The sequence below is a fragment of the Gavia stellata genome, chromosome 15, assembly GCF_030936135.1.
Source record: "Gavia stellata isolate bGavSte3 chromosome 15, bGavSte3.hap2, whole genome shotgun sequence".
Classification (NCBI taxonomy): Eukaryota; Metazoa; Chordata; class Aves; order Gaviiformes; family Gaviidae; genus Gavia; species Gavia stellata.
Genome location: NC_082608.1, coordinates 2,405,312 through 2,418,433, shown reverse-complemented (window position 1 = coordinate 2,418,433; position 13,122 = coordinate 2,405,312). Strand labels below are relative to the sequence as shown.

The 13,122-nt window shown below is 46.6% G+C and overlaps 1 protein-coding gene across 2 annotated transcripts in view; it reads left to right on the top strand.

The window, feature by feature from the left end:
- Window positions 1–13,122, top strand: part of WDR59 (WD repeat domain 59) — a 49,950-nt gene that overhangs the window by 23,230 nt on the left and 13,598 nt on the right. Inside the window, exons 13-19 of one of the 2 annotated variants that reach the window (XM_059824748.1) lie at window positions 1,643–1,767; window positions 2,679–2,843; window positions 3,652–3,747; window positions 5,143–5,299; window positions 6,581–6,650; window positions 6,942–7,095; window positions 10,847–10,903. In XM_059824748.1, coding sequence (XP_059680731.1) covers window positions 1,643–1,767; window positions 2,679–2,843; window positions 3,652–3,747; window positions 5,143–5,299; window positions 6,581–6,650; window positions 6,942–7,095; window positions 10,847–10,903 — 824 coding nt within the window. The remainder of the gene's footprint in view (window positions 1–1,642; window positions 1,768–2,678; window positions 2,844–3,651; window positions 3,748–5,142; window positions 5,300–6,580; window positions 6,651–6,941; window positions 7,096–10,846; window positions 10,904–13,122) is intronic. The other variant, XM_059824749.1, reaches the window with a different exon arrangement.

Here is a 13,122-nt window from a genome sequence, read left to right as displayed (position 1 = left end):
CAGGGTAGGTTTTGCCGCAAATACCGTGACTGCAGGATCAATGCACAAGCAGGTTCCTAGGCAGGTATTTCAGTTCTTTCTAGCCTAAATGCTATTGTGGACCGTTGATGTTTCACCCTGGAGGTGGCTGCATTTCAGCTGCAGACAAAGTCTCCGTGTTAAATTAGTAGAGCACTTTGGGGGATCTTTGAAGAGAACAGCGCTCTGCAGATAAATCAGAAAGCCCGCCAGCTGTGTCTTCAGTGTACAGCTCTCCTCACTGTCTGCTGCCTATAAAGGATATTTAGGGATCTAAACAAACGTGGGCTTTTGGGGGATTAGAAACTAATTGGAAGGGAATGGGAGAAGACAAAGGGAAGGTACTGCCCATACTGGGAATCTCAGAGATGGCTTTTCAGTAAGCTATGTAGTGTCTTGAGCTAGAAATAATTATCTTCCCTGAGAGCCACTGATCTTCCTTTAATCCCTTTTTCAGCTCCCTTTTGTGAAGTATATCTAAGCACTACAATAAAATCACAAACAGGAATGAGTAGCTAAGCATCCTACCTACCCAAATTCAGCAACCCACTGGGCAGCAGTAAAACCAGATATATTTGTCCCAGCAGCAGAGTCAGTAACTTTTAGACAAATGCCTGTAAAAGGACAGCTTTTTGTGTTTCTTGTAATTTTTTTTTTTTTTTTGGCTAGGAATAGTCTGTGCAATATGATATTGCAAGCTTGAGAATGACAGCTGAATAATCGAGACTTCCCTTGTGTCCTTGGAACCATCATCAAAATATACATTTGGTCTTCTTAGGAAGTGGTGCCACAGTGAAACCCCCTTCAGAAGGAGCTGCCCTTGCCCTAATGGGGGAACATGGCAAGATTTGAGGCAAAAGCCAGGGACAACCACAGGCAGAGACCAATTCTTCTGAAACTCAGTCAAGTTTGCTATCTTAACTGTAATTCCTTGTGTCCTGCAGCGCTTGCCTGGCTGTTTAAGTGTACTCTGGCCTTCAGGGGTTATTGTCCTCCTGAAAACTGTTGGAACTGGGCAGCTAGACCCAGCATTTAGATGAGTCTTTAAAGACCGTTAAAGCACTAAAATGCTTTGCAACATTAAATGCAAGCGCCTGCTACAAATGAATTAAGCCTCTAGTAGGGCCAGAAATCCCCTCTTCTCTCTCCCAAAGCCTTATTATGCTTTGGAAGCATTCCCTGAAAGCCAGGAGTGGTGAGGTGTGAGTCCCAAAGACCAGAGCTCATCCTGGAGACTGCTTTGGCAGCAGTTCTTTCCCGCTGAACCAAGAGGCTCCAGTTCAGCTGTTTGTCACTCTGGCAGTGCTGTGTAGGGAGGAGAAGGGGTCTCAAATGAGTAGAGCCAGACCATTTAGGGCTGTACAGAGTACAGGCAGCTTCTGTAACCTTTCTGGGAAACCCATGTGTGGACAGGTTTGGGTTTTTTGAAGAGCAAGGCTCAGAAGCCTGGCTTTAAACGACAGCGGAAACCCTGCAGCTCGCAGGTCTTTGCCAGGTAAAACTCATACCTCTGTGTGACAGTAGAGCAGAGGAAAGCCTGCTGTCTTGGCTGCCTCCTGGCATCGCATGCCAAAAGTCTGTCTATTATAGCTTGTCTCAACCTGTTCTCCATCTTTCCTGTCAGCCTTAAAAGAAGATTTCCTGAATGACCCCCTGGTGGGAAAGAAAACGGACCAGCTGGGGCTGCCTCAGACACTGCAGCAGGAGTTTTCACTGATCAACGTGCAGATCCGAAATGTCAACGTGGAGGTAAAGAGTGTCCTTTTTCTGGCTTGTTAGGAGGGGATGTGGGCAGGCTGGCTCACTGGAGCTTCTTGAGGGGAACTTTTTGCTGCAGTGACTGCTGTCTGTAAACACGGTTTATTTTGAGCTGTAGAGATCCTTTTGGCCAGGGGTAGTAGGAAAGAGGATAATCCCAGACACTGAGAGTAAGGGAAGTACTTCAGCATAGTAAGTATGCTGGCGCTGGTCCCAAGAAGGCTGGACAGTGTTTTTCTCTCTGCCTAGACTGCAGAGGGGAAAGTGACTTGTTCCACTATATAGACTATATAGAATATATACATGCAGCTAATCTCATTTCAACTGTTTCTGAACCTGATCTGCTGAGTGCTCCCTGTCCTGCACCCTTTCCCTCAGTGTTGGCATCTCCCTTGCACGCCAAACGCTCCTCTGCATATGGAAGCTGGCCAGAGGCACAGCACTGTACCGGGATGGGAGGCTTGAGGCAGCTGCCTGTCTCCTTTCCCACCCCTGTGGTTTCACAGCTCATGGCATGATCCTGATGTAGTTTTCTGAGACGGTGCTGTATGATCTTAGATGGTGCCTGTTACTGCTGCACTGGGCCTGAAGCTCTCCGCGGCCAGGTGAAGTGGGCTGGGGTGCGGTGGCTGTTGGAAGCGGAGCCTGACTCCTGGCACAGCCTGGGCTGGCTGTGGTCTCCAGATGCTGGGATGCTAGACTGGCAGTCCACTGGTGCGAGCTGAGCCTGTTCCCATCTGCCTGGGGTTTTTTGCTATCACTATCTTCACCGCCCTTGAGAACAGCATGATTTTGTCTTATGGGTGTGCAGAGGAATCAGCCCCTCAGCATGAATTTAAGCCACTATGAGTTTAAAGGTCCTTGGAGATCTAACTACAGAGCAATTGCTTTTCCTCACACAGATGGATGCGGTGAGTCGTAGCTGTACGGTGTCAGTGCACTGCGGCAACCACAGAGTCAGGATGCTGGTGATGTTCCCTGTCCAGTATCCCAATAATGCTGCACCATCCTTCCAGTTCATCAACCCGACCTCGATCACTGCCTCCATGAAGGCAAAGCTGCTGAAGGTGTGTGAGGAGTGTACACTGTCTTTATAAATATACAAATGCTGGACACTTGATGTCCAGCTTGCTGACACAATAAAGCATCTGACCTTGCCGAAGACTTACCACAGGTCACTTTGAACTGATACATTGTGGAGCTCCTAGGATGAGGTTTTTGTTGGGCTTGGAGCCTAGTATTTGCCTTTCTTCACTGGTGCTTTTGAACATGTGTTCTTCACTACTACTGTATTGCCTGAGGAACCCTAACATCCTTCTCCTCGCGCAGTTGTCCCCAACTCCATAATAGACAAAATGACCAGCTAAGCATCCAGCTGCAGAAAGGTAGTATTTTTGAGCTGGGATGTTGCTTCCCACTCGCCTGCACAAACTGTTTTAAAAATAAGGAGACTTTTTACACAGGCTCCGCTTATTCCAGACCAGGTTTTTGATCATCTGGTGTAGGAAGTCCTATTGCTGATGAAATCCTTTTCTCGGCAGCAAGTAGAAGGATCAATTTGGGTTCCTTCCTGAAAAAAAACTGATTCAATTTGCCACAAACTGGTATGGAACGTATGTGCTACAGTACTATAGAAGCCCAAATTCTGGCTCCGAGTGTGCTGAATCTAGGTGAGGCCTCGGTGCTCTGATCAAAGCTCACAGTCGTTCCTCGAAGCAAACAGCACACCAGTGGGTCAGTGTGGCTCCAGTGGATGTTAGGGGATGTCTTTGGCCTCTCTGGATCCTGGCATCTTAGTTCTTCTGCAGATAGAAAAGGATGTGGGGAAGGTGTGGATGTAACCATGATTCAAGCTGCATCTTGTATGTATTCCAGATATTGAAAGACACTTCCCTGCAGAAAGTGAAGCGGAACCAGAGCTGTCTGGAGCCCTGCCTGCGTCAGCTGGTCTCCTGGCTGGAGTCTGTTGTGGTATGGAGAACTGCATGGGCTTTCTGCCCTAGTTTGTTGTCTTCTCCCACATCCCACACTTCTGACTCTGCAGTGAGAGTCCAGCCTCATTAGATGTGTAAATAGACCCCTGTGACTGGCCGTTACATTTGTGTAAGCACTTCTGCTTAACGTTGAAGAAAACTGAGCGGATGATTAGATGCGTTTTGTTTCCGAAAATCAGGCCCTGAAGGTTTGCTGCTTTGGGGAACTCTGCATGCGCACTGATATTCAGGTTAGCAGGAGTAACTGGGGGTTGGAGCAACGTAGTGGTGCATAGTGGCTTCCCAGCTCAGAGTGTATCTCACTGAGTGCCAGGGCACAGTTATCATCCGTGAGAGAAGGTAAGAGGCCTCAGGGAGCTGATGGATTCATTCTTGTCTGAAAGGCAGTGGCAGATGTCTTCACCTCCTCAGTTCTAGTCAAAGATCCTGCTAGTCTATTCTAGGCTCTTTGTTTCCTTCCCTCATAAAAAGAAACTGTGAAAGTCTGTTTTTTCTGAAGCCTTGTGCTGAGGTTTTGTAGGGATAATACTGCGGATAAATCCAAGTCACACTCTGCCCTTAGCTGAGAGATCTGCGATACCTACGCAGCATCCCAGTGTCAGGTATTAGGTCTGTGTGTGGGTGAAGTGTACCAGAGTAGGTGTTTTTAGCATTCAGGAAAAGATTGGAGAGTGTTCTCAGGTTTCTTTTCAAAGAGGTTTTGTTTACTCATCACAAATAAAGGGCTTTTTTTACATGGAAGGGCTTAATTCTGTTTGGTTTCAGTAGTAATGTTGTAAGAGAGTATGGAAATCTGATGACTCAAGCCAGGTGCTGCTGCCTTAAAGAATTCCTTTAAACCTAACTGTAGTACTCTTTATCCAAATAAATGCAGATTTGTGCCAAAATGCCTATGGATAGGCCTGAGTTCCCCCAGTATTTCACACCACCTGCCTTCCTCACTTCAAGACTCCCAACCTGCATTTGACCCCACACAGTTGTGTGGTATTCCTATTTAAGGAGACTTGGTCTCACTTGCATCATTGAGTTATCAGGTTTAGCTCAGCTCCCTGTATTGAGAGTCATATCCAGAGTCTGAAGATCAGATTTTCTGTGTGGTTTCCCACTGTTTCACCCCAAGTTAAGCTCTGTATTTCAACACGGCTGTGGTGGTAGAGAAATCTCTGGACAAGCAGCCAGCGAAGCCCTTTCCTCAAATGTGCTTGCAAGTGCCTTTGCAGCCAGAGCAGTAACCATGCTCTGTGTTTGATCTGCTCTGGCTCAAAGGACGAGCACCTTCCATGAGGCTGCTTGGCACTGCGATGCCCAGTGCTCCAGCTGGGTTTCCTTCCTGTGGCAGCAGGAGTGTGACCTTGGGTAACTTCTGTTTCAGAACCAAGAGGACAGCACGTCCAGCAATCCCTACGCTTTGTCAAACTCCGTAACACCCCCCTTGCCCACGTTCGCCCGGGTCTCCAATGCCTATGGCTCCTACCAGGACTCTAACATCCCATTTCCACGGACCTCTGGAGCCAGGTTCTGTGGTGCAGGTCAGCCCCATCGCTGATATGTTACAACAGCTACCAGGGGAATGGTCCTTGTAATATCTTGGGGAACACTTGCCTCCATACAAGACAAGGCTTTGGTCGCTGCTGTGCAACGAGTAAGAAATGGTATTAAAGTAGCGATGTTGTCTCATTATCTATAAATTTATCACTAGTTAGCAACTGTTTGCAGTTGGTGTTGCATATGGGGTTTTAGGATTTGGAAGTCCAGGACTAGTTGAAGAGATGGCCTTTGGCTTGTGGTATGCCAGAGGCATTGACAGACCCTTTACAGAAAACTGGGAATAGCTATTTTCCTTGCCTAGTTCTCTCCTACCAGCATCAAACTGCTGGACATATTCTGGCTCTCAGTCTTCGCAAAATTACTGTGATTTAGGATTGAACTTACCTCTTGCTGAAGCCGTATTCTTGTTACTAACCACTCTTTTCTCATTATGCACCCTTTCTGTTGTCCAAAATAGCTTTCCCAAGGTCATTGGGAAACATCTCCTAAATGGGAGGTGGGGTACAATCACGTCCAGGTTTCCAGGAGAGCATGTACAGTGCAAAGATCGTCCTTAAAAAACAGGTTAAGGTCTGAGTAAGACTGTTAAGTTTCACTGAGCTGTTTCAGATGCAAGCGTGCCTCTTCCAGACCTGACCACATCCCAGTTCAAGCATGTTTTGAAAGCTGCTTTTCATGCAGGTCTCACCGAATTCCCAGCAAAAGTAAACCAGAGTAGTATTGCATTGAATAGGCTCAGTGAAACCTGCTAAGTCTTGAAACTCTTGCAAGAGCGGGTGGCTGAAAACACTTGAGATGCTAACAAATGGGGTAAGGCTTGTGAGAGAGTGCTTTGGAGTTGGCTTCAGGTGGCTCGGGTTATCAAGTCATACAAGCTGCAATGGTTTCTCTGCGTAGCCAAACATCAACTCGCTTGCCTCTGGAGTATAAGTGCGTGACAAGTTCTGGTGAAGAGTTAAAACATGAGTATGTATTTTCTGATTTCCTTTTACTGTCTTTTCTCTGACATCTGTAAGCCTCTTGAGATGGTGCTTTTAAGACAATTATCTCAATGAAACATGCTCTTTAATGGGTTTGCAGGGAGTGGATTTGGGTTGAGAAAATGTGGTTGCATACTTGTAGCTTAAAAGCGCTCAGGGTAGTGGCTAGGCACACAGCCCGTTGACTCTGATACCTTAAACGACCAGGTTTCCCTGTGTAAACCACCCCTGGGTAATCTGCTCCTCGTTGCGTGATCTTTATGCCATGTCCTGTCTCTTCAGGGTACCTGGTGTATTTCACGAGACCCATGACCATGCACCGTGCGGTGTCCCCGACGGAGCCCACGCCCAGGTGAGTACCCTGCGTCGCATTCGAGGTGTGCTGCTGTCATGGGCAGGAAAGCAGGAGAATACCAGATCCTACGCTGGAGCTACTGACCCTCAGAAAGTACTGACCTCTAGTGTTAGCTGTGCCCTCGACACAGAGAGGCTGGTCCCTTACATCACTGGCCCTCAGCAGAGACCCCTTCCTTCAACACACCTGAAACATTGCTAGCAGCTTGGGTTAGCGGAGATGTCAGGGTGAGCCTCCAGGGCAATTTGATGGGTGAAAGCTCCTGAAAGTGTATTCTTTTGTTCCTAGGTCCCTGTCAGCTTTATCAGCGTATCATAGTGGCCTCATTACTCCTATGAAGATCCGCACAGAGACTCCAGGCAATCTGCGTTTGTACAGCGGGAGTCCGACACGCAGCGAGAAGGAGCAGGTCTCCATCAGCTCCTTCTACTACAAAGAGAGGGTAAGTACCAGGCCAAAAAGCCTTTCATAACACTTCAGCTTTTATGACCTGTATTCCTTTCACATAGCTGCGAGCATTGCTGGTAACAGAAGCTTCATATTCCTTTCAAGAAGGCATCCTTTTACAGGCAGCTCTGTAAAAATGTCACATGGATTTATCTCATATTAGTAACTTCTTTACTGATCTGCTCTAGTATTTGACCTGCTTATTTTGATATCTCTCTACCCTGACCATCACAGCTTCCTGTCTCTGCATTACATAGGGTTAAAATCTCACACTTAAGTTGTAGTCTCCAGATAAGCACATATAGGCAACTCTGCTTTTCTCTGCCCTCCCTGATGTATGTAACTGCAAAGGGTTGTGGCTCTCTGCAGCTTACTGACAGCATCTCCTGGATTATGGGTTATATTTGGGTTATTTCTATTACAGTCGTCTCTTTCAAGGATATGTGTCCCTTTAGACTGTTCTAAACAAAAACCATTCCTACATGATTCTCCAAAGATCCACCTACTTCTGGTTTAGGTGTAGGTCTTGCTGGCACTGCTGTTTACAAGCAAGGCTTTGGGGGAGAGTGGGATTGTTTCCTTCTGGGATATAGTGGGTGAGGAAGACCTGCTGGTAATTGTAGGGTGGCTGTAGGGTAGTTCTGAAGTAGCTGAGGGTCCAGTGTGCCCAGAGCAGATGCCATGGGAGTAATAGGCTGTTTCTGCTCAGAAACAAACCCTCTGTGCTTCAGCAGCGGGTGAGGTGGCTTGCAAAAAATACGATAAGCTTCCACCAAGAGCCTGAGAATTCAGGGTATTCGAGTAGTTTGTCCACTGTCCATGCTGAGGGCACTCGTCTGCTGCAGCAATGGAGAGCTGCCAGGTACCCCACGGAAAGCCAAGAGCTATCTGCACTCTGCTGCAGTGGAGCTTAGGAACTCCTGTCCCAGGAGCAGAGGGAAAGTCAGAGCCTTGAACTCTCATCTTTCCTGGGCACCAAAAGAGGTCTTGATTTTCCAGTAGTGCTGGACATGACAGCCAACCCCTGTGGGACTGTGTCCCGCTTCCATGATGCGAGTTAGTCATTACACCTACTAGCTGTGGGGCGAGCCTCTCTCCCCATTGCAAGCTTTGCCTCCCTACAGACCCCAGAAGACTCTCCGAGTCCCCGTTTGGGTTTTTTTCCCCACACAAACTTCTTTTTGGTGAGAAGAGAAGATGGTGCTGCCTGGTACACGAATTACAGTCTGTTCTAATCTTTGCAGGAGAGTTTATTTAAAGAGCTACCTCTGTCCTCTACAGCATGCTTGTCTCTGACACGCAGCTCTCTAAGATGACAGACAAGGCTAAAAATAACATGTGGAAGCAGCTTGGTGCAATTTCATGTGACCTGTCTCCCCAGCCCTTGTATTGATGGCGCCAAGATTTTTGTCAGGGGGGAAAAAAGTTGAGAGAACAAATCATGTGTGTAGCCGTGTCTGCTGAAAGCCAGAGAAAATGCCTGTGTCCCCCTTCCCCCTGCCAAGCTATCTCCTTGCTTGCTGGGTTGGAAGAAGTGTAAGGGCCCTAGCAGGGAGCTAGCTCCTTGCAGATGAAATAGTTTAAAAGAACCCAAAAAAAAAGAGTATCTCCCTTCAGCAAAGGTTTTCTCATTCTTGAGGAGCTGATGTCATGGCCTCTGTTAGATCAAAGCTACATATTTTTGTGTCATTTAATTGTGGGGATTTTAAAAAGCCCAGACTCTGAGTCTAGTTAGCTCCTTGCTCTGAAGCTTGGATTTTATATTTGCATTAAATAAAAATTGAAATTTTTGTGTGTTAAATTCTCATGTTATACAACTTCAGCTCCAAAACGGAATTTGTCAGCGATAACCAGGTATTTAAATCCCATGTAGCAACTACTGGCATTGCTAGCATTAGCAAAGAAATGGAATTTGCCCATTGCCAGACAGGAAGTATGTCATGTTCCTATAAAGGCAGGGGAGCTGCTGAACCCAACAGAGATCTCCTTAGTAAACCAAAATGAAACTAAATCTGGCACTGAGCCTTTCTGTGCTCATTTAAATGTGTGTGTGTGTATATATATACACACACACATATATATATCTTTCTCACTTTTTATTCACGCATGCATACTCCTCCTTTCTTCCTCCCTCTCTTTCGCTCCTCAAAAAAACCCCACTAAAGAATAGTAGTCAGCAGAAAGGAGAAGCTCTATCTATACTGTGGCAATGCCATCAGGGTTTCAAACCTGGATGTCTCTTAAAGAAGGTGCCATGGCTGTGTTTTTCTCCCCCCCAGTCAGAGGGTCGTGCCAGCGGGAACCTGGGGTCGGCTCAGCCTTGCCTGAAGGACAGCTGTACACAGGGGTGGTGACAGCAGTGTCCTCACACTTCCCATCAGGGAATTTGGCAGGGCTTGGAAACTGCTGCTTCTCAAGATGTCCCTCAGGCTTTGCCTGGTGCCCAGCTGGTCGCAGACCTCTCAAACTCCCAGCACATGGGAGTGTAGGCTGGCAGCAGTGGCTGCCTACAGGAGAGCAGGACTTTGTGGGGGGACTGAGCTTAGTTTTGCTTCTTCGCCGCTGTACCGAATTTCCTTCAGCTGACCCTTTTCTCCTTCTCTTGTGAGGCCTGGTGGAGGAACCTGTAGCACAAGGCTGCAGTCTTCTCTCTCTTTCTGTGGGGCCCTGCAGCCAGCCTCACCCCTCGGCTCCCTGGCTGCAGGGTTCTCTTAGCAGTGAGATGCAAGGGAAGGTAGAGGCTGAAAGCATGGCTGATGGTCCTGACTGCCTATCATCAGCTGGAAATAAATGTAAAATACATTGCACACGACACAAATAACCCTTTTTATTGTGTTGACTCTTACAGAACTGTAACAGAAATTTTTTTTTCAAGTGAGTGCACAGAATGTGCTTCGAGAGATTCCATTTATTGTTGCTCTAATACTGTGTTGAGTACTTAATGAAATGTCTGCAAGTTTGTAATGAAAGCCTACTTTGGAGCTATTCTGCATAGTCAATCAGTGAATTTGATTGCTCGCTCAACCTGAATGAGTTCCTCAAGCCATAATGGCAATTTCCACATGGCCCTGCCAAGTAGCAGGGTCTCTACATTCCTTCTAATATCCTGACGTGTGGCTTTTATTGTTTAAAATGAAAGTGAACAGTTACAGCAGGTTCCAGTGAAGGAAGTCCTGGAGGGTGCTGGATGTTAAAGGGGTATCTGAGTAAGCAGGAGCGTTTATTTAGCTTCCTGCAGATTTCTGTGCCGCGGCGCTGGACAGCTGTGTGAAAAATGATGCAGTTTGCACTTAGCTGCCTTCCTCTTCAGCCAAGAGGAGTAAAACTGGTCAGAGTAGGAGCCTGGCATGTGGGGCACTGGGGTGTTGTCCTCTGCTCTGCTGTCAATTCATGGTATGAACAAGGTCCCATGAAGCAGTTCAGTGCTTCTTGCAGCAATACAGCTCCTTGTGGAAGACTTTATTTGGGTTTGTGATTGCCAAAGTCTTCCACAGAGGCTGATGTGGGGCACCGACACAGCAGCCCTCGCTTTGCCAGGGCCATAGGTAATGTTGTATAGTACAACTGTGTGTGGATGAAAGGGGGGATTGTGGTTTGCAACTGTTCGTTGTGTAACGGAACCATTGGGAACAGTATCTTTTACTCTGCTGGTTCAGGGCACTTTTCATTTCAGTTTATTTACCTTTGTCTTTAATTTTCTTGGTGTCTTTCTTCCCTTTTCCTGGGTATAATGTTTTCACATACAGATGTCTCCTCGCTCTGCCCGGCGACGTTGGTCCATACAAGCAATTAACGACTTCCCGGTACTGTGCGCTGTGCTAATACTGTCCTTGATACAACCCTGTCTTCTGCCCAAGGGCCCAAGAATAAAATGCCACCTGCCTGTCTTTGAGTAACCTGCACAGAGGTGGGGGACTTGCACTCCACACAGGGCCTAGGCCTTCAGTAAGAGTGAATGCACGTGTAAGTGGACAGGAGCAGACAGACACTGGTTTGCAGGGTACAAATACTGACCTACAACATGCCTATTTGACCTGGCCTAGCAGTCAGGAAAGGATGCCAAGAGGTAATTTGAAGTGTAAGAAAGGATCAGCCTCCAAGAAGCAGAGAGTGCACTGCAGAGGAGCTGAGTGATGATTATGCATCATCAACCAACTGAGGAGACTGACATTAGAGCACCTCGTTTCTGAAAAAGATGAAGCTTTGCTGGAGAGGGAGGATCACTTAAGAGCTGTGGAAGAAACACACTGGTTGACTTGCTGACAATGATCTGTCATCTCATTAAAATGAGCTGCCTATTCTCAGTGCAATGCACCATAAAGTCTTATTTCCTAGAGCAATGAATAGAATTTCTCCTTAATTTGTGATCTTCTCCCAGCCCTTGGAATCGCACCACCCTGCATTCAGTTCGAGTGGTTGCACTTCCAGCCACCCTGGCAGGTACTCCCTCCTCCTGGCACTTGCCCTTCTGAGACTGCTTTGACAGTCGTTTTCTATTAGTCAGCTCTGTGTGTCCCTCAAGCGTGAACATCATTCATGCGAACATCTTGATGATATCAGCGTTGCTCAAGCTGTGCTGTCAATTTGGGCAATTACTATCTCATCACTCATCTGCCAAGCATAGGCAAAGCTTAGAAAACTCCATTTCAATTTAAAGATGATCTCTTTAGGTCTGTTTTTCTTAATGTCTGTGTGAACAACTGGTTTTTCACAGCTGCTGTCCTTCATGCTATCTCTTCATAAGACAGCAGGGAATAAAATAGAATCCTGTAACACCTAATTTAACTTGGTATAATAGGATCAAGCCTTCCTAATTACAACAGCTCTAAGACTACACTAGCAAATAATAGGTGAAAGAAACCAGAAGTAATTTACTTGACTCCATCAAGGCTTTTTGCAAAGAGCTAATAAAGAAATGTGAGCGGTGGAGGCAAGAAATGAAGTTCTATCTTGGGTCAGGGACAGACTGAAAGAAAGAAAACCAAGCAAGGAACTCGCCAGCTTGCGGTGTGGTAAATTGTGGTGCACAAAGGGCCACAGTTTAATTCCCCTACCACTGGCTTGGAAGGAAGAGCAAATAGTGATGTGATAAAGTTACAATTTTGTGTAACGTATACTTAAAAATGATACGTGGATTAGTCCAAGCCTTGAAGGATTGATTGTATTTGTGGATAACCTTTGGAAGAGGCTAATCACACTCTCTAAAGTGGGCAGTAGGGCGCAAGGCAAAGGTGCAGGCATGCACGAAGAGAGGCGTGGATTATTTGTGCAGACCAGGTGCCTGCCTTCTGGAAGAAGAGCTCAGCCTTGCTCAGGGAAGCAAGAGCTTAGGCAGTCTAGAAGAAGGACTAATTCCTCCTTTCTAGGTAATGACTAGCCTCCACTTCAGAAATGCCTGTGCTTCAGGGCAGGTGCCAGCTATTAATTGACAGAAGCTACAAAGAAATATTCCTGCTGTGGGGCACATGATTCAAAAGTGCCTCAGCTTTTTGAGCCCCTTTGTGGAAGTTGCCTGGTACTGTGGGAGATGCTGGAAATAGTAAGTGTTGATTATTTTGAAAAGAAAATCCAGGCAGTGCTGCATGACCTGCATGGGGGAGTTAATCTGTAGGCAGTTGTTCAGAATAAAGGAGTGTAGCTTTCTGCAGGGAGGCAGCAATTTTTAAGTCTTATTTAAAAAAAAAAAAAAAGTTAGAAGCAGCTTGAACCTGACTTTGTGCAGGTTTAACTCTTTATTTTGTAAATGCCTCATTGCAGCTTAATCTTCGGCATCAAGTCTGTTCCCTTCTGCCCACAACTTTTCCCTTTGCCCTACTAACACCAGTTTATACCACGAACCCTGAAATTTTGCATATGCTTATGTGAAACAGGCACTTTACATTTCACGATGCTACTTACAGCACTGCCTGCCTCAGCAGGATCCAAAGACACACACACCCAACTGTTCAGCATCCTTTCCGAGCAGGCGTGCAGCGTTTTGTAACTACTTCTGCTGAGTATGCAGTGATGATGGTGGTTGCTA